Below are 27,296 nucleotides of genomic sequence, written 5' to 3'. Positions count from 1 at the left end.
AAGAGATTTCAGGAAAATACAGTGGGGCAGCTGATGGCGATTCGTAGAACTGTGTGAACTCCCAAGGTGCCTACTTTAAAGGGGACTGAGGCATCATTGTCTTATGTACAATGTTTCTTGTATCTTGTATCTTCTTCAACAAATGTCTCTAGTTTTCATATTACATGGCTGTATACTTTCTGGACAGACCTCATATAGCAAATATAAATTATATTAAATCATATGAATAAAATATATAACAGGCCTGACAAAAAGCTGGTGCTCAAAATTAATGTCTGTTCCTAAGAAACAAATGACCATGTTCTTCCTTCTTGAAGGACATATTCCACTACTATCACTCATTCTTCCTTCTAATCCTTCTTTTCCCAACTTCCCTAGAAAGAACTGTTTATTCATTTCTACTGTACACTGGCATTCCTGAAACAAGTAAGTAAAGGCTTCTATTGCTTTCAACTGAAGGGGAAAAAATAGTGTTAGCAAGTGACATACATTATTCATTCAGCAAATCTTTGTTTAGTGACTATCACTGGTGACATAGTGCAAGACACTTGGAAAAGTGTCCAAAAAAAGACAAAGAAAGAATAGTTCTGTACCAGAGATGAGCAAATTATTTTGTTTAAATTATATAAGCTAAGAAAAAAAAAAAAGGAAACAGAGAGTAAAAAGAAAGCACAAAGTCAAAGAATTCAGAAAAAAGAAAGAAAATAGGCAGAGGCCATGTCAAGCAGTGTTTTACAAGCCCCAGTCACAGTGTTTGGTATGTCTAAAGCACGATGGGAAGGCACTGGAAGTAACACAGTCAGAACAGCCTTTTAAACAGTGAAGAAGCATGCACTGGAGTCATGCACATGTTTCCTGAAATTACACTGAAATGACAATAGTGCAATAAAAAACTATAAACCCAAAAGGACAAAAGAGAATAGAAGAGGGGACAGGAAATGACAAAAGACCAAAAGCTGTCAGTAGGTTTAGAAGACAGAAGCAGGTGAAGGAGTAGGAACAGCTGAGCAGAGGGAGCTAAACCTCCTGAGCAATGGTCCCCAACCATTTTGGCACCAGGGACCAGTTTTGTGGATGACAGTTTTTCCATGGACCAGGGTGTGTGTGGTGGTGGTGGTGGGGGCAGTGGTGGTGGGGGTGAATAGTTTCAGGATGATTCAAGCTCATTAACATTCAAGTTCACCTCTTGCTGTGCAACCTGGTTCCTAACAGGCCCAGGCTGGTACCAGTCTGCAGCCCAGAGATTGGGGCCCCCTGCTCTACAGGGAGACAGCAATAAGAAATTAGTGCTTCACCTCCAGAGCCTCAGAAAAACCAGAAATGAAGGTGCCTTGTACTGACTCCTCTGAATATTGGGTGGGGTGAGAGGCTAGCAGAGGTGGGGCTGGAGTTGATATATGTAACTCTTAAGGTATCTTGAGGCTCAACTCTTTGGTCAGATCATTACCTTTCCCAAACTTGCAAATAAGAGAGTTTATACCTGAAGATATTAAACTAGAAAGGCTCCAATCCAAGACACCAAAATTACAAGAGAATAGAATGAGGCCCCAGATTAAAAATGGAGGATTAGGTAAAAGCAGGCAGATTTTAATTGTTATAGCCCACCCCTAATGAGAGATTATATAGTCCCTCTCTGATATTTGGGGGTGCTCCAATTCAAAATACCCTGAATCATCCTTCAGTGAAGTCTGCTGGTTATAAGCCTTACTACTGCACTTGGAGCTTCAACTCCATATTATATTGCTCTTAAATATAAGTAGAGAGGATTTATATTTAATCATATCAGCAGACAACTGAGATAATCCTACAGCATGAAGAATAACAACTAAACAAAAAAATTTAAAGGAGCTCATTCAGAGGGAAAAAAACACAACACAGAAGCAGAGAAGTTAAAAGTGCATTTTTAATATGGTTAGAGAAATAAGCACAGACTGTGCTTATAAAATAAGAAACAAAAAAAATCAGTAAACAAACAAGTATACATAGTTTAAAACTATAATCACTAATAGCTGAAATTGTACTAATATTATTTATAGGAATCTCAGAAGAGAAAGTCAAAGAAATCTCCCGAAAATTAGAGTACATGGAGTAGAGGGTGATAGAGATGGAAATAAAAGAGAAACACAAATTGAAGATTCAATCCTTGCAGTCAAAAAGTAAATGAGTTCTAGGGAGGGACTACACAGAAAAATGGAAGGCAGAGAATTATTGAAGGAATAAACCAATAGAATTTCTCAAAATTTAACAACTCAAAATTGAGTCTCTGTTTGAAATTCTTGCTGAGTACCCATCAGGATAAATGAACAAAGTGAACACAATAGAAAAAGAGAAGACACTAAAACTTCAGAGTAATGAATCAGGTTGACTAAAAGGGTCTAAAGTCATACTATAACTAAAGTTCTCAGTAGCAACACCCATCCATGCAAATCAGAAGTCTGGTCATCATCATCGCCAGCTGGAAGTGAGTGGTGAAGGCATTTTCCTGAATTAAGGAATACAGGTGCAGGCCAAAGTGTGTACAAGAAGTTAGAATTGGGCTCTTCTGAATCTGAGCTAACTATACATAGAACACAGAGAAGGAAGGTAGGGTTTGTTTGTTTGTTTTTAGCTAAGTTAAATTTTAATATTGATCTTCATCTAAACCAAGCTCAGCTGTATTGAGATCTCCTTATTGACCCACATTGTTAGGTCCTGTCTTGGGGTTAATATTTGAAATTATAATCTCAGGAATTATTCCCAAATTCCCCCTACTCTAGGGATATCTCTGCTTAAGGAGATAAATCCTTCCCCTCCAGATATTGAAAAGAGCACAGAAAGCAGAGAAAGAATTAGAAGAGGATTGAGCAAGTAGGGAAATGAATGTTCAAAAGCCTAGACTAGCTCACAAGGGAATTCTCTTAGGTTCTTCCCCTCCAAACCAATTCTTCCTCTACTTAACCCAGAAGCCATTCAAAGGAAGCTGTGAGAGAGACCTTTATGACCTATATTTGTTGACTATCAATATAAATGGTGCTCAGTAAATGTAAGTATAACATGCTCTCCCTTTACTGTATTTACTGTTTTAGCAACTTCAAAGTGTGGGTGGGGAGGTATAAGCAAATCCATACTATGTGGCTTACTTGTTAGGCTGTTATGAGTTGAAATAATTGACATTTTTTTAAAGACCATGGATTGAAATTCTTATCCTTTTATTCTTCATTACAAAAAAAGACCTTGACTCCAGATTCTATTTTTCCTGAAACACTTACCTGAGCTGTTAATATAAGTAATAAGAAAAACTGGTTTGAGTCACCTGCCAATGAGCTATGAGATGGTCTAAAGAACAAAGAAAAAAAATCAAAACTTTATGGTATTAATTTTAGAGGAAAGCCAAAATATTTCAAATAAATTCAGAAAAATGAATGAATGAATACATGAAATTAAGTCTGCTTGTTGTGGAAACACTAGTAAGAGGAGCAACAGGCCAGGAACAGCATAAGCAAGTACCAGGAAAGTTACTTTCAGAATGTGTTCACTTAATATTTAATACTGAAATCAAACATGAGAGGGTCATATTAGGCAGACCTTCTGCATTACTCCACTTAAGCAATTAGAGTCTGTAAGTAGTAGAAGGTAGTCATTTGGTCCTCCCACACAACAGTTTGTTCATACGGTAAATACAGAGCACAGCATTGCATTGCAGGTTGTTTTATATGGGACTGCCTAGATTGTGCAGGACTGGAGAGCAAGGACAGTCGGGGAGAGCCTTATTAAGGTGTTACTTCACTTCAAACCTACAGCAGATAGTTAATATTTTTTAATTGACAGTGAAATTGTTTCTTTAGTCAATCTGATCTAAAAACCACCCAAATCATTGTGCAGAAAAACAAAAGCAAATGAAGCCTGCAGATTTTAGTTTGTCTTAATTCATGATGAAAATAGTCCTAGTTACCAATTGTCTTATGAATCAGGTCAAAATGACTCAACTAATGAATGCTTACCTCCTGAGATGCTATGTCCAATATTTATAGTAAGCTTTACCAGTGTCCTAACAGGGGAAATAAACTGTCAGGCAATTTAAAATAAGACTATCTATTCTACTAGTAAAAAATACGCTAACAGGTTCAGGAAATTCCACATCAAAATAAAGAATCTTCATCTAATTAAGAGTTAACTCAATCCTCGGTTTATAATACGGGCTCAAACTCTGCCTGAAACAATTTTAAAACAATGCAAAGCATTTACTGTAACATTGTGGTATATGTTCATTAACATTATTTTCTAGCTTTAGCTCCATAAGTAATTTTTACACATTTACATTAAATATTATAAGAACAGAAAAGTCCAAGACCCTCATTTTACAGACTGAGATGAAGACCTGAGAGAAATTTCTGCAAGGTTAAGCGGAGATGCCTGTGATAGATTTTAATTTAACGCTCTTCCCCTTTACCACCCATACTTTGCCTTTTCAGTATTTAACTCATTTGCAAAAATTACAAAGGGAGTCTGGTTGTGCATTCTCAGTTGCCAGTTACGGATGAATCGACAGAATGCTTACTATTAATACAAATAACGCATTTTGTTTTGTGATTTCTTAAGAGGGTCAAAAAAATCAAAGCCAATCAACTTAAATTTGCCTATTGACTGCATTCATGCACAAATAAAAAACTGTCTTGGGTGAAAGGTAAGTGTACCTTATGATGAATTTCACTACTACTAATATAAAGACCTCCCCCGTTAAATACGGTGTCTAAACCATTAGAAATCATTTAAAAATGTTTTCCAGGGACGTCTTTCTTCTTTCTATGGACGTCTGCTTTGATCATTCATTTATATATATTTTTTAAATTTAACTTTCTCCACTTGTCTTCAGTTGCAACGATGTTTCATTAAAGTAGACAGGGAGACAGCACTGAGGAGCACACATCTGTAATAAAGTTGAAGGGACTGGAGGGCTGGGGGGTGGGAGGGCTGTCTGGGAAAAGTTCAGAGAAAACCGAGATCCCTCCGCTCCGCTGCACACCAAGAAGAGCAACCCTGGCCTCAGGAGGGAGACCCAGCACAGGTGCCCGGCTGCTCCAGCCCCGCCCTGGATAGCAGCCCCATCCCCAGCTGAACGTGGAAGGGGCGCTGTGCGTTCAGCTGCGAGTCGTCCAGACCCGCGTCGAGCTGCGATTGGATGAGCCGCGTCAGGCACTTGCCAGAAGCACAAAAGCGCTGGGAAGGGGAGGGGGGCGTTCTTGCGAGTCGAGGGCTCTTGCTTTATTCCGTCTCCCCCGTCTCCTCCGCACTCCATGCCGGGGTTCTCTCGGCACCTCGCCTCGCCTAGCTCGCGCGCGCGGCCGGGAGTTGGCGCAAACCTCGCAGCAGCCGCCGCCTCACGCGGATCTCCGCCTAGCCTCTCCTCCTGCCCCTGCGCCCTCAGCTCCCGCCATGGGACCAACTTGGGGCTCTTAAGAGTTGCCGCCTCTCACTCACCCGCTCTCCGGCCAAGGTCCCCGCGAGCGGGATATGGCTTAGGGCGCAAGAGGCGCCAGCCTAGAACTAACGGAAAGGGGAGGAGACGGCCAACTGAGGAAAAAGAAGCCAAACGATGAGTTTGAAGGAGGACGGAGTGAACAGCCTGTGCCAGAAGGCGCTGCACATCGTCACCGAGCTGTGTTTCGCGGGCCAGGTGGAGTGGGAGAAGTGTTCGGGCATCTTTCCCCGGGACAGGGGCAGCCAGAGCGGAGGCAGCACAGGTAACTGGGGAAGGGCTCCGCTTGCGTCCTCGAGGTCCGCTGGGACCCCGCGCGCTCCCCTCCAAGCTCCCGGGCCCGGCGCCTCCCGAACGGTGCTAGGGGCATCTTTAGGACGCCGCGCCTTCCTACCTTGCTCCTTCCTCCCACTCAGCAGCTGGCTACTTGGAGCGCGGACCGGTCGCGTATTGTTTCCCGATCACCATCTATCCACCGCCGCCTTCCGCTTCTCCGGTCTGCTCCTTGCCCGCCGTCTCGCTCCCTGGCTCCCGCACCCCCTCGCCGCGCACTCCCACGCCTCGCGTCTCCCTCCCGGAGTGGAGCGGCTGGCGCTAGCGGCGGCGCGGGAACCGCTTGCTTGTGGAGCTCGTGCTGCCCTCCCTTGTCCCGTGGTCTCGGGTCTCGTGTCGCGGTTTTGGGGAAGGGGCTGGGTAGGACAATCTGTGCTTGGATGCAAAGAACTGCCTTGCACATGGAACTGCCTTGGCGTTGGAAGGCAGCGAAGATCCCGGAAGGGGTAACTCACAGCTGCAACCTGTTGAGCACTTGACAGTTTCCAAAAACCCTTTAATATATATAATTTTCTAGGGGTTCATGACAACGTTGGCAAAACAGCAGGGATTATTGACTATCCATTAGGCGACAACTAAAGCTCAGGACAAATATAGAGTAAGTGGACGACGAGAAGGAAAATGTTAAAAATCCTTTCCGCGCACACGCTCTCATATACACCCCAACATACAGGCGAATTCCTACCCCTTATGGAAACTTGTGAAAATGCGGTGGGATGGGGGAGGACAACGGCTGTCAGAAATCTGGAGATGGAAAGAAATCTCAGGTGGCTGATTTCTTTCAAGAGAGAGGGAGGGAGGGAGCGACTGTCTCAGGACCTCTGTTTTGATCACGCTTTGGGGCAAGGTTTTAACCACCTGCGCAATGGTTTGTGCAGCCTGTTGTGCTATTCACACTGGAGAGATGGACTCCAGGTTTGTGGCTGTCACGGTACAATGAGTCCCCTGTGAGAGTCACTTGTTGCTTTGAGAGGTAAACAGTGGTTATGGGGAATCTTTGGCATTGGTCTGAAAGGTTTCCATTCCTCTTGGAGGGTCTTGTTTCTTCTTTGGTTTCCTGTAATTTTGGTCTCCTGGTGGGGCTTTGTGCGTTGCAGATAGCCAGGGCAACAAGTAAGAACTGGACTGCTAAGCTCAGGGCAAAAGCGACTGCAGAGATCCTTGTGTGCTGGGAAGGAGGCCAGGAGTGCACACTTAGTGACCCCACCCACACAGCCATCCACACACACCACCACCACCACTGAAAACAAAGGGAGGGGAGATGAAAGTGGGAGTAGATTTGGTTTAAGTTTTACATACCATGATTTAAATGGAATATCTGCCGGGTTTTCAAATTCTCTGTGACCAGGTAACAAGAACCAAGAGAGGCTTCAGTGTGCACTTGGCAGAACCTAAGGAGGTGCTTCTCCTTGGACCCTGGAGCAGAATGATTCGTAATTGCTGCTGTCCAAGCACTGGAAACTTAGACATTTTGTGAATGTGTAATAACCACAACCAAACACTTTTTCCATTTGTTCACTACATATTAAATTCCTAGGAATGTATGAAACTCAACTATTAAGAGGAAGCAACTGGGTGAACATGTCATATATGCATGTCATGTGCATGGTTGCTAAGCAGGAGATAAACAGTCAAAATAGTGTGACCTTAAAGTCCTCTGTGGTGATATGGGGTAAGCTCTCCTGAAATGCTTTAGTGATTGATGTACACGCTAAAGATAAGACTCAGAGAAGAGGTTACAGTGAAAGAAATGAGACTAAGTTTAAAGACCTGTTATTTGGTCATTTAACAGTTGATGCTACGGAGAAAAATACTAATTTCCCCCTCTCCTCCCCTCTTTGTGATCCTACACCAAGTAGTGGTTTCCTGGGTCTGGGATTGCTGGTAATGCGGAAAACTTGTGAAGATTGGAAACCAGATAGTACTAGCTCCTAAATCTTTGTAAATGCACAACTCTGTCACCTTAAGGTAAAACATGGTTCTGTATATGAATTGTAGAAAGGTTTCTGAGCTTACCCTAAGAACTACAAAAAGTAGTTGTCATCCTAATCCTTTTGGACTTTTCCTTGGGAACAAAAAAGGAAGGGGGTTCGTCTGAAACAAATACATGGATATGTTTCCTCTTAAGGGAAATTATGTACCATTCAAATTGGTATTTGATTTAATATATGAATATATATTGAATGGCTATCACTAGAGAAGACACTCTACTGGGCTGTATATGAGATATAAAGATGTACAAGATTCCATTATATTTTCCATTCATAAATCTGTGCAATAGAAGTAAAATACTGTAATTGGCAAATAAACTCCCAATATCTAGATATGTCTATGAAGTGGATTCTAATATTATTTACCAAAACTTTATGATAACTAGCCACTTAGTTTCATGTGTTTTGAGGTAGATTTTCTTATAACTTTCACACTTGTGCTCTTTATTATAGGTCCCAAAATAACACTTTCAGTAGGTGATCCTTCTACTCACTGTTTGTTTAATGAGAAGCACATTACTGGTAGGAGGACATCGACATTGAATGGTACAGTGGTTATTTACTTTGAATGTTAATCAGCACTGCCCAGATGGGGTCAGTTATTCTAAGGTTGCAGTGACAATTGCAGGCTTCCAGATTGTGTATATTTTTAGATTCCTTCACATTAGGGTAGAGGGAGAGAAATTGAGGTAATCACAACTAAAGTCAATCTACATTAAAGAAGTTATGAATCACATATGTAAATAAGACACTATCTTACTGGTCTTTTTAATGCCAATGAAGTGCAAGCTTCGCCATCTTCTGGACCATAATAGCAGTAAAAGAAACAGCAGCAGTGATATTGACATTGAGGATCTACCAATTAAGTTGACCAATCCCATATTTTGGTAAAATTTCTGAAGACTTAGACTGCATGCAGCTGCCAACATTAGTTAACTTACCTTTTTGGAATGGCTTGTTAAAGACATTATCAATGTCGATATCACTAGTACACTAGAAAGTTTTTGCAGTCTCTTTACCGCCGATTCTCTTCCTCCCCTTAAGAACATATGTCACTCACTAAATCATCTCATGCACAATATGATTTAATACTAGATTACTTAGGAAAAATGCAAAGAATATATTGGTCTCAAATGTTATTTCTCAGATATACTGTAACTAAATATATGGAATAGTTTTTTAACTGGATTTGGGTTTGTTTCAAGTCAGTCTTTAATTCCTGCTCCATATCCAAATGCTTGAGGTTTTAAGAAACTAGGTTGTTTGAAAGCAACCCTCATAAATCATAGCTAGTCAAATCCACTTAAACTCAAAGTCATATCACAATTATATAGATATAATTTAATTTAAATATTTTAAATAAACATCTAATACATCAGTGTTTTAATTTTTGCATTTTTGCATTTTTAATTTAAAACTAAAATGATAAAATAAGCATTTAAACAAATTCTTCTAAGTTCATGCATGTTCTTCAGTTTCTTAGATGTGTGGCTGAGTCAGCCAATAGCAAAGTATTTCACTGAAGTTAATTATTAAGAACAGAGGTGGCTACATAAAATTTTAAAAATCACATCACAAATTTCCTCTGTGATTAAGGCATTTTAAGTCTTATGACAAGGGCTTAAAATGAATAAGGGGACTTCATGGGTTTTCTCTATAGACAAAGGAATGAATACTCAATTTATTTATGATTTTTATATCACAATACTGCTGAGTTTTACACATTCTAATGATTTTATAAAGAATTACAATTTAAAAATATAGTGGAAATTTTTCCTTGAGCCTTGTAGGTTTGGAAAAGAGTAACTAAACTACAGTAAATTCAGAAGTCTAGACCCTCTTGAAGGAGGATGTATAAGAGGGATTTTTCCTTCCTCCCCATTGTCGCTCCACTGAAGAATGGCTGGGTTCTACTCTTTCTGGTCTCATTTTTGTTTGTTCATCAATACATGTCCTGCTTGGTCTCATTACCACTAAAGGGAAATTGACAACTACCTTCAAAGGCCAAACAAATCTCAGCAAGCATCTAATATCCTTAATTCTGAAACATCAATATTTTGTCAGTATTAGGCAGATATTTTCTCTTGTAATAAATTAAGATCTATATTTCCTCTTTATATGAGCAGTGAATCTCTGAAATCTGATTTTATAAGAGTGATTTTCTATACAAAGTACATAGCTATCCGTTTCATTCAAATCACATTTTCTTTAAAACACAATCATTGTAATTTTTATGGGAAAAATATATTCACTTCGGGGATATATCTACATTCATTACACGTTTTTGTTGTATAAAATTCTTGCAGGAAACAAACATTATCATAAATATTTAATAAAATTTCCAATGCCAATTAAAATGATCTATATTAGAAAATATAATTGTGTTCACCTGATTTACATTTAATTCTACTAACAATTTACACATATGTCAATAGAATATAAGCTCTTTGAGGGCAGCAATTTGTTTAATTTTTCATCCTCAGTATTTAGAAAAATCTGTGACTCCTAATAGAACAATAAATATTTGTTGAGTTAATGAAAGAATGAATAACTGAATCAATGAGTTTACCTTATGGGTTTTATTTAATAATGTCCAAATCCATTCTGTAAATAAATTGTATATAATTGTATATTTGTGTCTCCAGGTTCTAATGCAGAATCCTATATATTAGAGGCATTTAAAAGCTAGAATATAATGAGCAACATACTCATGAAAAAGCAGTGAGTACCATGACTAATTTGGGTTGTATAATAAATGAATTAAGTTTACTAAAGTTCTAATAAAGTGGAAATGTCTGTTTAATATATCCATTTACAATGGTAAAAGGAAAGTCTGTTAGTTTGCTCAAGTAGAAAGTGGAAAAAATATTTCATTATTCAAGTTTCTGTTAGTAATTCCAGTTAGAACTAGAAATCATTGTTTTGCAGTTGTGAAAACGAATGCAGGAAAAATTAGGAACTTCCCCTCAAATCACAACTAGTTAGTGATGGAGCTGAGATAAGGACAAACCCAGGGCTCCTTAGATCCTAGTTCCAACAAAAAGTCTGAATAAGAAGAGATACTGGGGGCATTCGTGGTGCTAAAGGGCACTGGAACAAATGTTTGTAATGGTAGTCTCAACTATTATTGTACTGTTGGCTGTATTTAGGGGTATATTGTAAGGTATCAATAAAATTTCTCAGTGTGTAATTATGACCCAAACCCCATACTTTTTTGAAATTAGATATTATGTCATCCCAATCTAAGACACAATGTTCTTCATTTTTTCACTTGATTACACCTATGCATCTGCACTTAAGTGTACACAACTGTTTATTCATATTCTTTGCCAAATATAATTGAATGATTTCAACAGGAAAATCTTGTAAATGATTTTAGTGTTTTAAATGTACAGTTTTGGACTCATATAAATATAGCTCCTTTTATATGTTCATAAAAAGCCAATAATGAAAGCAGATATTAAATTACCAGTTAAATTGTTTTTGTTAATTAAAAACACTTTTATCCTCACCCAAGGACACTTTCTTATTGCTTTTAAAGAGAGAAGAAGGGAGGGAGGGAGGGAGAGATAGAAACATCAATGCAAGAGAGAAGCATTGATTTGTTGCCTCCTGTATGCCCCTAGACCAGGGGATCAAACCCACAACCTTTCGGTTATAGGATGACACTCCAACCAACTGAGCCACACTGCCAGGGCTGTTTTTTGTTAATTTTTAATTAGAAAAATAATACATTCAAATTTCATTTGTTTTATTTTCCCACCATATTTTGACTATCTAATTTAAGTAATTAAAAGTCCATGTTATTATTAAAATTTAGAATTATGAACATTAAAGACAGACAATTACAGCAGAGAAGAGCTGAGAATGATCTATTTAAAGGTTCCAAAGTATAATTAGTACAAATGTGTCCAAGAAAATTAGACCTCCTGATAGGGAGTGTTATTATGAAAGATCAATAATTTATTTTACTTGTTTGTAATTTGTACAATTTGGTGGTGGATTACCCAACACTGGCCAAGTTTGGAAACAGAATCCCTGACTAAAGAGATGGCTTCTTGTTATTACCTCATATGATAGCTTTTCTTTTTCTCATAGCATTAAATATCCTAAGTGGTCACTGAAACTGTGAGAGCTCACATTAACATGACTTATAACCCACTACATAAAGTTTAAATTGTGCTCTGATGGCCTCAGAGCTAGCAAGGTAGGATCATCTTGGGCGGGTTGGGGCAGGAGGTGGGGAGCAACTGATATTAATAACTTTTTCACTCAGGTAGATCCTGAAGTGCATTATGATCTATCTACCATCTAATTTAACATTCCATTATTGAATAGAAAAAAATTACAGTCAATTTTTTAAATCTTATAAATATTAACTTGTTCATTCAGCAGAATTATTTTAATTGAACAACAGGACTGTTGTTCTCTTCAGCCTTCATCATTCCCATAATTCTTCTCAAAACTAATATATTTACAGGAAAAATTGCTATAACAACATTAAAGAGCTTACTATCATTTCTAATATGTCCCAGTATGAATTATTAATGTATATGAGAGGTGGTTTTAGCATTATGTTTTTATTCAACAACTATTTATTGAGCACTTAGTATGTGAAAGCCACTGTTCCAGATAGTAAAATGTACTGGTGCCATTAATTAAATGCTGTGCATAGTTGTTCAAGTTAATTTAAATATATAATTAATACACAACCACAGATTATAAATCACTTACTCAGTATAATGAGTTCTGTTATAAATTTGCCTATTTGAATACCATATAGGGATACTGCATTAGATTGAATCTAAGATGCTGTTAATTATGAGATGCACCATTATTTTATATGGTATCAAGAAAAAAAGAATGTTTCCAGTTAAGACTTGACACTTTTTTATGGCATGGAAATTTTATTTTATACTTATGGAAAGACCACTTTTAAAACTTAATTAGACATAGATTTTTAAAGTTCATATATCACTCTTGTACAAACATAAATAAATAAATAAATGGGTCAAAGTAACTTTAAAGTTCTGAGTCTGATTCCTCTGAATGGCATTTTGATTCAGAATTGGTGATGCCTTTGTTATTTTACTCATTATTGGACTATATGCTATTAAGAGTGCTGTGAAGAATGTTAATGATGCATTTTTTCCTTAAAAGAATTCAAAAAACATAAAAAGTCTATTGGTGCTGTACTCCAAAGCTAGCTGGACAATTATGTGGAATTGGTCAATGTCACCAAACTCATCTGACACTCTATCTTTCCCCACCCCATCCCAACAAAAGTTTGGCTTGAAGGGTTAAGGGTATGCTTCATTATTCTTCCCCATTATTTTCTTCCAAGCCACTGAGATTCAATCTATGAGTTTCAGTGGTGATGCTTTTCCTCTGATGCAAACACAGACAGAGAAAACTATGATACCGTTACTTCCTGGCTATTAGTGATTGTACCAAGTCATTGATACTAAGATTCATTCTAATTTCAGAAAATGAAAATGTTTAAAGTATGGATTTTATAATAAAATATGATATTAACAATTTTTTTATCATTTACTAAAATTCAAAAGAAAGGTAAAGTCAATACAATTAAAATGGAAACTCTAAAAGGCATGTTGCAAGGATAAGTACATTGAATGACTATGTATTGGATTTGTAGGTGAGGAGGAGACTGCTAGTTGTTTCTCAGTATTCACTTTCTCCTACTGTTTCACAGATTGGAGTTCTTCCTTTTTAAGTGGTTTGTGGCAGTATTGATTTTTATAAAAAACTTAAAAAGGAAAACTTTTCTCAGCCTCCCTTGTGGTTTGGCACAGCCATATGGCTAAGTCCTATCCATCAGAATGTTAGCAGCAGTGCTGTGCACTTCTTCCAGGTTGTGCCCTTAAAATGAAAGGACAGTCTCTCATTGTCCATTTTCCCTTGTTATTATTCCTCCATCCAGTTGCCTGGAATGTGGACATGGTGGCTTGCTATCTTGGACTTAAGGAGAAGACAAAATCCTTTCAATAGCAAAGCAAAAATACAGAAAGAATCAAGATTTCAGACACCTTGATGTAACATACCTGCCCTGGCCTGCTTAAGCTGGGACAGTTAGTTACATAAGCAACAAAGAAACTTCTGTCTTGTTTAAATCACTATTAATTTGGTCCCTTGTTATAGAAATCAAAATTATACCCTATTATAATAGTAATACTGAGATCTGTCCAGAAAAAGTTCAGCCATTGTTAATACAACAAGAACAGTTTGCGTGACATTGAAATAACCTGGCAGTCAAGGAGAGTGGACTGGAATGTGCATGCATGAACAATGACAACTTCACTGTACTAGTCAGCAGGGGCGATGGGTGCCACTGAGTGAGCATGTGTACTGAGTGGCCATCATATTCAAAATGACTGAGCAAGTAGGGCAACGAATCTGCATCAAAATTTGCATTAAGCTTGAAACATTCCTCCAAAGAAACTATTTGGATGATTTAGAAGGCTTCAGGGATGATGCAATGAGTGCAGCACAAATAAAAGTGTGGCACAAACACTTTAAAGATGGTCAAGAATCTGTTGAAAGTGATCCATGTCCTGGAAGGCCTGCAACAAGCAGAAAACCTGCGAATGTTGAACCTTCATGGGTTGTAGTCAATAAAGATCGGCAACTGACAGTGTCAGAACTAGAATCTGATCTGGGGATTCCAAAAACTGTGTCTGAGATTTTGACACAAAATGTCCTGTGGCAATATTCATTCCATGGCTTCTGCTACCCGAGCACAAGGAACATTGTGCTGCAGTTGCTAATGAATCATCAAACCTCTACCAATGAACCAAATTTCTTCAAGAAGGTTATAACTGGAGATGAATCCTGGGTCTACGCCTGTGATCCAGAAATGAAGGCCCAGTCATCCTTATGGAAGTCACATGGTTCTCCATGCCTAGAGAATGTGCAGTAAAGTCGCAGCAAGATCAAGACCATGTTAACTGTGTTTTATGATTGGGAAGGTGTTTTCCATCATAAGTACTCCCCTCCAGACCAAACAATTAATAAGGAGTACTACTTCCATGTTCTTCATTGGTTGAGAGATGCAATACAATGAAAATGGCTGCAGCAATGGTTTACTGGTGATTGGCAGCTTCATCACAACAACGTGCCCACTCATGCATCATGTCCTGTGCAGAGTTTTTTGGCAAAACATAAAATCAACCAGGTGACATAGCCCCTCTACAGCCCAGATTTGGTGCCCTGCAACTTCTGGATTTTCTCAAAACTGAAATCAGCTTTGAAAGGAATTTCAACAAAGGATTTTGCAGAATGTTTTGAACAGTGGGAGAAACTCTGAGAGAACTGTGTTAGGTCACCAGGTGTCAACTTTGAAGGGGACTGAGGCATCATTGTCCTAAGTACAATGTTTCTTGTCTCTTGTATCTTCTTCAGTAAATGTCTCTATTATATTACATGGATGAATAGTTTCTGGACAGACCTTGTACTATATGCATAGTATAATGTTAACTTCAAAAGTAATTCCAAATTTTCATCTTAGAGGCAGCTTGCCTCAACTTCCCTGAAGTAGCTTGCTTAAAATAGAAGTCTTACTTTCATTTAAGTTTGAATATGAGTTTTGCTTTGATTTAAGTTTTATTCCCCATCTTTCTCTGCAGAATGATGCCATACATATGGTCTGTGGTTTGGTAGCGATAGGGAACCACCAATGAAACAAAAGGCTTCGAACATATGTGAACTAAATTATAATTTATGATTAATTATGAGAAATCACTTTTTTGTACATTTTCAGAATTTACTAACATTTAAATTTTTTTTAAATATGACACAGAAAGCACAGATAAGAGTATCAACTAAGGAGTGGTAATTGACAATTCAGAGCATGCCAATTGGTCTGTGCTTTTCTGTTCAATAATAGCCATTTGTATTAGTACTAGACAATTAGACCTAACAGTTATCACAAGCCACAGTGAATGAGACCATGCAAATGTTATGATCTCGTTATACAGACTTGAGTAAATTTCTGCTTTACTAAAAGTTTCAGAGGAACTGGATTTTTAGGCTTACTATGTGTTTCAATGAGAGGGGTCTTTTCTGAGTTTTACAGAACTGTGCCACTTCATTCAAGATATTAAGACATAATAAAAGAGTATGATTTCTATAGAAATAAATGAATCATAGCTATACAGCCATACAGATAAATAGATAGTGGTAGAGCATTGACTATGCATATGCATGTAATCAAACCAGAGTTTGAGCATTTTTAACCCTAATTATCTTATGGCCTAATCTAATTTTTTAAATTTTATTGACTCTTCATTTACCAAGAAATAATAGGATGAATTTTATATAATGGGTTCTTTTTAATTATCCAAACACATTAAAAATTTGAACTAGAAAGTCCTGCTTATCAAGTCAGCCCATTGCAATGGGTAACTTCCGAGTCTGTATGGAAAAGGCAAGCCATTCACATATATCACCCTGACCTCCCAATGATTGGCCCCTTTCTTCCAGTGATCTCTTCTCCACCTTATCTCTTGTATTTTATGATTATGCCCAAACACTTGTTATTATGCTGAAAAATACTATCTTAGAATTACAAATTCAGATATCACAACCCACAACCAAAAGCTCCTATGATTTCATCATATTTAGAAAGTTCAAAACATTCACCTTTCTACTTCTCTGTGCTGTCAGTAAAATATGGTATCATACTTAGAATGCATCCTTCATCATTGCAATCACTTTCTCCTTTGAGGTTCATCATATTCTCTGGAGCAAATGGGACCTCATTTATGGGCAAATCCATCTGTGTCTCTATCTCTACACCAAAGCAAGTGAATAATTAGATGATTTTAAAACCAGGCCAACTAGTATCACTATATTAGTATTAGATTTCAAAAGGAACTCAATTCTGATCAGACATTCTATTTTTTTCCTATTCAGTTTTCTTTTGTTCTCTACAGTTCCCATCTCAGACTTCTCCCACTCCATTTAAATATTCCAAACTATTCCTAAATAACCCTAAATAACTGGCAGTTGACCCTAACTGCCACTTTGTAGAGAAAATACAAAGAAGAATTGACTTGACTTCCTGCCCAAAGACCTATAAACTTACCTCATTCCAGAACCATCTTCCTTTTCTTACAAAGGAAGAAGTTATCCAATTTGCTTACCCTCGCTCCAGACACCATCCATTTTCACCTTTTAAGGGACTTCATTATTAATTATTCAGTCTGCTTAACTGCCTGTCTTTTTGTCTACTCATTCCTTTCCATAAGTTTTAAATCATACTTAAGCATCACACATCCTAATAAAAACACCTTCATCAACTCCATGTACTACTCTCACTGTTGCTCTTGCTTTTCTCTTTTCCTAAATCCAGTTTCGTAAAGAAATTATCTACTCTCACAGTATTCACTTCCTCACTCCCACTCCCATTTATTAATGAAACCACATTAATCTAGTTAACATGTCTTTCGTTTCACTAGTCTCATTGAATTCACTACAGACCTGTTTGTTAAAATTAATGGTTACCCTCAAAATATTCTCTGAACTTTTATGAACACACATTGACCTGTATTAAACACATTTTTAATACTCCTACTCTATCAGTCTTTTTATGCATGCAGGTTTTTTGTTCCTTGAAGTTATATTTCTTTAAATATTTGTGTACTCTACATTTTGTGGAGACATTTGTATCCACATCATGGATTCAGACTCCACTGTTTAAGGAAGTCCTTTTGTTTGATCTTGACTTGCAGTCATGCATGACCAACAGTTTTTTCAGAATATCTATTTGCCTACCACAGGTATTTAAACTCAGTAAGGCCAAAGCGGAAGTCATGGTCTTCCTTACCTCATCATCCTATTTGTCTCTCAATGTGTCACATTCTTGTCCTTCAGGTTTCACACCCTTTCACTACAGCTTTGATTTCTCAATTACATCTAGAATGGGCTGTTTTCTCCTATTTCAAAAAACCTCATTTGCAGCTGATATAATCTCCCTTGTGGATGACTATTGTAATCTGTTAACTAGTTTCCCCTCTTCTAGTCTGGCTTCCACTTTTATCTTCTCCCTAGCCAGGGCATTATTTCTAAAATGTATACCCAATCATTTCAGTAATTGACTTAATATAGTATGGCGCTACATTTTTTCTGCACTAAGTCCAAACTCATAATATTCTTTCTATCATGGTTAAATGTTGAATGACAATCATAAAAGAATCATTAAAAACATTTTGATGACTTCATAAATCCTCCCTAATCTTTTGATAGTCAGATTCTTTTATATTTTGTTAAGCAAATTTTGTTTAAAAAAATATGTCATAAAGATCTAAGTATTAAACAGTGGATTTTGTTTTTTTAATACTCTTAATGATTAGTCATAATTGCAAGCAATATAAAAATATATAAAATACAAGAAGCTTGTTTTTATAATTTTTCTTTTTCAAAATAAAGTAGTATTTAATCCAACTTCTTTGACTTGTTGCTATTGAGGGGAAATACCTTTCCCCTTGCTTTATATTTCTAGATGGATAGAGCTACAAGATAGTAATATTCATGGAATCTTGATCCACTCCCCATCCCTGAGAAATGAGTTAGCTGTTTTCCTTTCCTTGATGTGTATGCTACATATCCTCAAGAAACAAATATTCTGTACTCCTTCATGTAATGAATTTTACAGGGTCATGTCCTAATGGGGAACACCTGTGGTTGTCCAGCCAGGCCTATGCCTGTATGGGTGTGTTTAATTAATTTAAGGTGATATATTAGCAAGTCCACTTTCTGATAGACCTAAGGTGATAGCCCCAACTATTTTAATTGCTATCAGCTTGAATACTGTTTCTGTCTCTCAGTTGTGCTGTGCCAAAAGAAAATAGGAAAATAGAATGCTATTCATTAGCTTCCTGAATATTAGCATTTACTTAGAAAGGTTGGTCTCCATTATAAACAAATTCACTCTTCAGTACCTAATATCATCAGGTGAGTCTCTCCTCTTCTTACTAATTTGTGACCCACCATTCAATTTATACTCAATTCACATCTTTGCATCTTTTCCCTTCAGTAGTCTTGTTTAAAGAAAGATAGTTGATAATAATAGCTATCCATTGTTGTACATATTATGCATATTACAAGGATAAGAACTTGATAAAGATTTTCTTATTCAAACCTCACAACATTCCTATGAAATAAATATCCTTATTTTGCTGAGGTTCTTAAAACCTAAACAGCTTGCCCAAAAATCACACAATAGAGGAGATGACATTTGAATCCATGTCTCCCTTGTTCTAGAGTACAAAATGTACTAATTTCTTAGTAGAAGGGTTTTTACTAGTAGAAGACTGAATAAATCAACTTTAAGTCATTTGGCCACCTTGAAATCCCCAGACATTTGAGTGTTTTCTCAGACAACTCCAAAAATATATATTCAGTAGCTCCAAAAACATTTTTGACTATATGATATATACTAGACACTAAAAATAAAAAGGTGACTACATTTGGATTTTGCTCTGAAGGATCAGGGAGTGAGTGTATTGGCACTATGGGAATATTTGGAGAAGCAAAATAAGTGCAGATCTATAATCCTTTATCCATAATTATGAAACCTCAAAACCCGGAAAATTGAACATTATTTTGTAAATTATGATTTGATATTAAATTATGACAATTTGGTATTAACACCTCATCTGAATTGGCATTAAACTACTTATAGTCTTCAGTGATCCCACTCAGTGTAAACTAATTTATACATTTCATTATAGATATATTAATGTGTTTTACTACTAGATATTATCCCAGATAATGTGTACCATATTACCTTTATAAGAGAAGGAAAACTCTGACTCCAAAAAAACCTCCGCTGCCTTGTGGCATACCTCTTCAGGGGAAAGGCTAAGGGAGTAAACCCCGACAGAAAATCCGGAGCCGGAGTCCCTAAGGCGGTTTGACGTTGTAGTCAACACCGGCAACTCCTGCGGCGCACCTGAAGCCAAGCTGTATTGACTCCGTCTTTCCCTTGGACCCTTCAGCTGCGAAGAGAGGGGGGGTCTGCTGCATGGGCAACAGCAGACCCTCCATATCACCCTGCCCAGGCTCTGTAGCTTCAGCTTCTCTGGAGAGGACACTCCAGCGTCATCATAAGATGTTGATTCAACACGGGAGGAGACAGATACCGTGTCACTCCCGAGTTGGACTGCACAGCCATTCTCGGCAGTGCAGATAGACTCTTAAGAAGCTACACCATCGTCTCTCGAGACGGACGGCTGCCGACGATTACCTTTATAATATCCAAAGTAAATAATAATAATTTTATAAACACATCATGTTTCAAGAGTGTGGGATAAAGGATTACAGGCCAATCAATTATTATAATACTAGTGTTAGAGTGATGGGTGTGCTATAAAAGCCTGTAAGAATAAAAGAGGCAAGAAGAGCTTCAGGGAAGAGGTATTATTGTAACTCATTATTGAAGGATGAATAGAAATTTGCCAGGCAGCCAAACAGCAGGAGAAAATGCACTGGAGCTGCATGAAACAGCCTGAACAAATTCATGGACGAGTAATGGTGTAGTCAGGGTAAGGAGTGGAAGTAGGAGAGTGGCGGAAGAATGAAGCTGGATCAGTAGCCAGGAGTTACATCACAAAGATGTCGTGGAATGTCATGCAAAGTATGGATTTGCCCGAGATGGCTAGGGGGTGACCTGGAAGTATGTTAGGCTAAGAGCGCTAGGGTAGCTGTATATCTCAGAGGCCAGGACATGACTTGATTTCTTCCTGCTACCCTGAAATTATTGATAACACAGCTATTCACTTTCAAAAGTGACTTGGTTGAAATGTTTTATGGCTCCCCAAATGATAGAACCAGATATTAATTTTAGAAAGAAAATTGTCAGCAATAGGGAAGATAGAACTGGGGTCATAGATTTCTGCAGGGCTTTTTCTTAAGAACAAACTTACGAATGCTGAAGCCTATCACTAAGGAATAGTGTCATAAAAGAATTTTATGAAATTTTTGTGGGTGCAGTAATAAAAGCTCTCTAATGCCTGACCCCCATTAGTAAGAAGAGAGGAGTTTTTCAGTGTATAACTTCATTCCCTTACCTCACATTGTCTCACAGTTTTCTTGTATCTTGGCTTTCGGCTCCAACTGGGTAGAAATTAGAGTGTTGGAGAAGTTAACTGAGTTAAAATATCCATAAAATATAATGCAAATGGAGATGAAAATAAAGATCAGGAAGCCATAATTGTAACATTTTAAAACCATAGTTAATTTGCATAGTTAAATGCAAATTAAAACCACAATGAGATTACATCTCACCTCAATCAGAGTGGCCATGATCAATAAATCAACAAACAACAAGTGCTGGTGAGAATGTGGAGAAAGAGGAACCCTAGTGCACTGTTGGTGGGAATGCAGAATGGTGCAGCCACTGTGGAAAACAGTATGGAGACACCTCAAAAAAATTAAAAATGAGTCTGCCTTTTGACCCAGCAATTCCACTTCTGGGGATATATCCGAAGAAACCCCAAATACTAATTCTAAAGAACAGAAGCACTTCTATGTTCATTGCAGCATTATTTACAATCTCAAAGATATGGAAGCAGCTCAAGTGTCCATCAATAAATGAGTGGATAAAACCACTATGGGACATTTACACAATGGAATACTACTTGGCCATAAAAAAAGAAGAAAATTCTACCCTTTGCAACAATATGGACAGACCTGGAGAACATAATGCTAAATGAAATAAGCCAGTCAGAGAAAGACAAATACCATGTGATTTCACTCATATGTGGAATATCATGAACAACTGAAATAACAAGCAAAACAGAGAGAGACTCATAAATGGAGAGCAGATGACAGCTAGTGAGGGGTGGTTAGTGAGTGGAGGGATTGAACAGAAATGAAAAAGGACTCATGGACATGGACAACAGTGTGGTGATTGCTGGGGGTGGGGGCAAGTATAAGAGAACTAAATGGAAATGGAAAAAATTAATAAAGATTAAATTTTTTAAAAGCATCGTTAATATTTAAGAAGCACATTAATTTCATACTTTTTCTTTTTTCCACAAGTATGCTAATAAAAATTAAAATAAAAAATAAAGTTTAACTACAAAACATAAAAAGTAATGATACATTCATTACCAATGGAATATAAATGGGAAATATATTCAATGGAGTTTTTTGAGTCAGCACTGGAAAGTGAGGAAAATATTAATGTCTCTGTATCACAGCATGTCAAAATTAATTTTTATCCTTATAATTAAGTAGCAATAAAAACTTGGAATTATTTCAATTCTCAATAGACTTCCATTAGCTACGAATCAGGAGTTTAAACAAAACTATTTATTTTACCAATTAGGAAAATGTAAATTAAAACAAGGTATTTTCCCATCAGATGAGTGAAAATTAAAGTACAACAATATTTCTCAGAGATTGTAGGAACTGGCAAACTCATATGGTGTTCTGGTTACAGCCACTCCAGGGTACATTTTAGAAATATCTAGCGAAACTAAACATATGCGTAACCTAGGACTCTGCAATTCTATTTGTACATATTTACCATAGAGAAACATTCACAAACATGCACAAGGAAGAGGGTGCAGGGAAGATCATTGTAGCTCTGTTGTAAAAGCAAAACATTGTGCATGAACTAAATATTCATCATAATTAAGTCAGACCTCCAATGACACGAAGTTGGAACTCAAATATTATTGAATAAAAGTACAAAGTAAATTGAAGAAATATGCAGTAAACCATTTATCTAAAAAACTATATCAAACAATTCTATATTTTTATGTTTTTTAAGAGGTATTTTTGTTTATTAACACTAGGGCTGGGCAGGTACACACCCAACTGGGATCAGTGGTTATTTCTGGGGAGGGGAAGAACCTCCTGGATTTACGGTGGTGGTTAAAGGAAATGATGTTTATTCTGTATTAGTTTGCTAAGGCTGCTGTAACAAAGTTCCACAGACTGAGTGGCTTAAACAGCAGAAACTTCCTTCCTCAAGTTATGGAAGCTACAAGTTTGATATCAAAGGCTCAGGAGGGTTGATTTTTTTCTGCCTCTCATCTTGGCTTGTAGAGAGCTGTCTTCTCCCTGTATCTTCACAGGATCTTTCCTCTGTGAATGCCATTGTCCTGGTCTGCTCTTCTTAGAAAGACACTGGCCTTATTGGATTAAGACCCATACATATGACCTAATTTTGCCTTAATTATTAATTTAAAGGTCCTATCTCTAAATGCAGTCACATTCTGAGGTACTAGGGGTTAAGACTTCGACATATGAATTTGGATGGGGTGGAGAAACAGACATAACTCAGTCTACAGCATATTCCTAACAATTTTATTTAAAACAAGCAAAAGAAATTAGATTCTTTTCTGACATAGAGGCTAAGCAGAGTTGTAAAAAAATTACAAAGTTATTTGAACCTAGAAAAAAATTTTTCCTTTGTAGGAAATCTCTTTGGTCTTCAGAACTTTAAAGTGCTAGGACACCAGATTGTTAATATTGGTAATGTAGGAAATATGAAAAGGGAAGCAGTTAGGGGGATATTTACTTTTTAAAAAATAGTATTATAACAGTTTTAGATGTACAGAAAAATTGGAAAGATAGTACAAATATTCTTTTTTTAAGTATATTTTATTGATTATGTTGTTACAGTAATCCAAATTTTTTCCCTTTGCTCTGCCCAGTACCCCACTCCCCTCCAGCAATCCCACACCCCTTAGTTCATGTCCATGGGTCATGCAGATAAGTTCTTTGTCTTCACCCTTTCCTATATTATTCTTAAGTACCCCCTGTCTATTTTGTTCCAAACAATTATGCTTCTTAATCCCTGCACCATTTCCCCATTTCTCCCCATTCCCCCTCCCAGCTGATAACCTTCTAAATGATCCCCGTATCTATGATTCTGTTCCTATTCTGGTTTGCTTAGTTGGATTTTGTTTTTATTTTTTAGATTAAGTTGTTGATAGCTGTGAGTTTGCTGTCATTTTAATGTTCATAATTTTGATCTTTTTTTAAGTATATTGTATTGATTATGTTGTTACAGTAGTTCCAATTTTTCCCCTTTTGCTCCCCTCTGCCCAGTACCACACTTCCCTCCAGCAATCCCACACCCCTTAGTTCATGCCCATGGGTTGTGCATATAAGTTCTTTGGCTTCACCCTTTCCTATATTATTCTTAACTTCCCCCTGTCTATTTTGTACCAACAAATTTTGCTTCTTATTCCCTGCACCATTTCCCCATTTCTCCTCCTCCCCCCTCCCAGCTGATAACCCTCCAAATGATCCCCATACCTATGATTCTGTTCCTATTCCGGTTTGCTTAGTTGGGTTTTGTTTTTATTTTTTAGATTCAGTCATTGATAGCTGTGAGTTTGTTGTCATTTTAATGTTCATAGTTTTGATCTTCTCTTTCTTAAGTCCCTTTGACATTTTTGTATAATAATAGTTTGGTGATAATGAACTCCTTTAGCTTTACCTTGTCTGGGAAGTACTTTTTCTGCCCTTCCATTCTAAATTATAGCTTTGCTGGATAGAGTAATCTTGGTTGTAGGTCCCTGCTTTTCATCACCTTAAATAATTTTTGCCAGTCTCTTCTTGCCTGCAAAGTTCCTTTTGAGAAATCATCTGACAATCTTATAGGTACCCCTTTGTAGGTAACTCTCTGCTTTTCTCTTGCTGCTTTTAAGATTCTCTCTATCTTGAACCTTTGGCATTTTAATTATGATGTGTCTTGGTGTGGTCCTCTTTGGGTCTAGCTTGTTGGGACTCTCTGTGCGTCCTGGACTTGTATGTCTATTTCTTTTGCCAGATTTGGGGAGTTTTCCTTCATTATTTTTTCACGTACGTTTCAATTTCTTGCTCTACCTCTTCTCCTTCTGACACCCGTATGGTTCGGATATTGGCACGTTTAAAGTTGTCCCAGAGGTTCCTAAGCCTCTCCTCATTTTTTTCAATTCTTGTTTCCTCATTCTGTACTGGTTGACTGTTTTTTTCTTCCTTATGTTCCAAATCATTGATATGAAGCCCAGTTTCCTCTCCTTCACCATTGATTTTGTGTGGATTTTCCTTTGTTTCATTTAGTATAGCCTTCACTTCTTCCCTTATGCGTTTGCCATACTTAAGCATATCTTTCATGCCTGTGAGCATCTTTATCACCAGTGTTTGGAACTCTGCATCTGTTAGGTTGGCTATCTCCTCGTCGCTTAGTTCTCCCACTGGAACCTTGATCCATTCCCCTTTTGGGGCCATACTCTCTCTCTCCTCTTCTTGAAAAACTCCTATGTTTGTTTGCCTCTGTGTCTTAGGTAGAGCCGTCGCTTCTGTTATGTTGTGAGGGGTGGAGCATTAGGTATTCATCAGTAGAGGGCGACCCATTTCACCATGTTGTGGCGCTGTTAGTGGGGGAGGGGTCTGAGAGGGTACAATACCACTTGCTCAGCACTCGCCCCTTTTCCAGGCACTTCTCCCACTTTATATGGGACTGGCGCCTCTCTAGTTGTTGTCCTGGCTGTCATTCCCAGAGTGGGTGGGTCTGCAGATGTTCTAGTACTGTGGGGGCTCTTTAAACAAGCAGACTCTGCTGAGAGACCAGCAGTTTCTTTTTCCACCCCAAGCCCCACTGGTTTGCACAATCAAAAGCAATAAGGTTCTATTTTTCCCAGCACTGGGACCATGAGCTGCATGGCCTGGTCTGGTGCTGGGAGCACTCCCCAGATGTCCCTCCCAACTTTTAAAAATGTGTGACTGTGCTTTCCGTTGTCCTGCTTCTGCCACCGCTGCTGCCGCCACCACACTGCATCCTCTTTGCCCCAGTTCTGCTCCTCCTACCTGTCGGGATGAATATTTCTCCTTTATATCTTTGTTTGTTGGACTTCCATGCAGCTTGATTTTCTGGAACTTCTGATTGTCTCTAGTTTTGAGGTCATTATATTCCTTCTTAGTTGTGGAGGGAGATGCAGCGTGTCTGTCTAGGTCTCCATCTTGGCCGGAAGTCCCAAATGTTCTCTAATTATTCATCATGTCTCCTTAGTCTCCTCTTGGCTATGACAATTTCTCAGACTTTATTGTGTTTTTGATGACCTTGATAGTTTTGAAGGGCACTGGTCAGGTATTTTGTAGAATGCTCTTCTACTGCAATTTGTCTTATATTTTTCTCACAATGAAACTCAGATTATAGGTTTGGGGGTAGGGGGAGACCACAGAGGTAAAGTGTCATTTCCATCAGATCATATCAAGGGTACATACTATCTATACGTTGCATCACTCTTGATATTTACCTTGACCACCTGGGTGAGGTTTTATCACTGTAAAGTTATCCACTTTTTATCCCTTCCCATACTGTATACTTTGGAAGGAAGTTACCATGTGCAACCCACACCTGTGTAAGGATATGTGCTCCACTTCCTTAAGAGCAAAATGTCTACATAAATTGTTTGCAGGTCTTCTGCATAAGAGATTTGTCACTTCTCTCTCATTTAGTACTCAATCTTTTACTATATTCCTTTGAATCACTCTATATAATAAGTGTATATTAACTTTGTAATTATTTAAAAATAAGAATATTTTAGAGATACTTAAATAACAAGTCATTAACTAATTTGAGGCTTTGGAAATTAAGAGCATGAAAAGTTATCAAACTATGGAGTTTGAAAATATAGCAAATAGTGCACACATTCTCTATTAGTAATATGTTATTCCAATTTACACTATATAAAGTAGGTTATACAAATATTTAACATTATTTCCTTCCTCAGAAAGGGATAAGGCTGCATCTTTAGATCAAGATGAAGCAAACAGAAGCTCTTCTGCATATGCAGTTTCTGAATTTCTTAAGCTTCATTACTTCATGGAAGCTTGTAAGTTGCAAGCTCTTGGGCCCCTTGTAGTGAGTGTCCTTGGAAATAATAAGCATAATATGCATATATCATGCTTTTTTGGTATACAACTGGAAACTTTTCCTGGGATGGGACTATTCAAGTATCTTTTTTGAGAATTTTCTCACAAAATTACTGATTTTTCACCCCTTACAAAAATAACAATAAATTTTTGAAATTCTAAATGAGGAAGCTATTATTATAATGTAAAATTACCTCACCACTTCTGCTCTTTTATGTACATTTCAATGAACTAATATTGCTTTACATGTTAATTTTACAGATATTTCGGTCAGCTTGTTAGCAGTTGTTGTTGGCTTTTGTGGCCTGGCTCTGTTGGTCGTCTCACTCTTTGTCTTCTGGAAGCTGTGCTGGCCTTGCTGGAAGGGCAAACCCGTGACTTCCAACAGCAGTACTATTCCACAGAGCACTGCTAGTGCTCCTACTGAAGTGTTTGAGACTGAAGAGAAAAAAGAGGTTAAAGAAAATGGAAAGCCAGCACTAAAACCTATTGAGCCTGCAATAAAAATCAGTCACACTTCCCCTGATATCCCAGCAGAAGTCCAGACTGCTTTAAAAGAACATTTAATTAAACATGCACGTGTGCAAAGACAAACTACTGAGCCTACATCTTCATCCCGG

General features: G+C 37.7%; 1 protein-coding gene across 1 annotated transcript in view; it reads left to right on the top strand.

Annotated features, from left to right (window-relative positions):
• The first annotated feature begins 5,572 nt into the window (after nt 1-5,572).
• Nucleotides 5,573-27,296, top strand: part of SYT10 (synaptotagmin 10) — a 49,699-nt gene continuing 27,975 nt past the window's right edge. The window contains exons 1-2 of the mRNA XM_090275510.1: nt 5,573-5,720; nt 26,938-27,295. Coding sequence (XP_090131636.1) covers nt 5,573-5,720; nt 26,938-27,295 — 506 coding nt within the window. The remainder of the gene's footprint in view (nt 5,721-26,937; nt 27,296) is intronic.

This window comes from Furipterus horrens, unplaced genomic scaffold (assembly GCF_987537825.1).
Source record: "Furipterus horrens unplaced genomic scaffold, mFurHor1.1.pri manual_scaffold_4, whole genome shotgun sequence".
NCBI classification, from domain to species: Eukaryota; Metazoa; Chordata; class Mammalia; order Chiroptera; family Furipteridae; genus Furipterus; species Furipterus horrens.
This window is presented reverse-complemented; position numbering and strand designations above follow the sequence as displayed.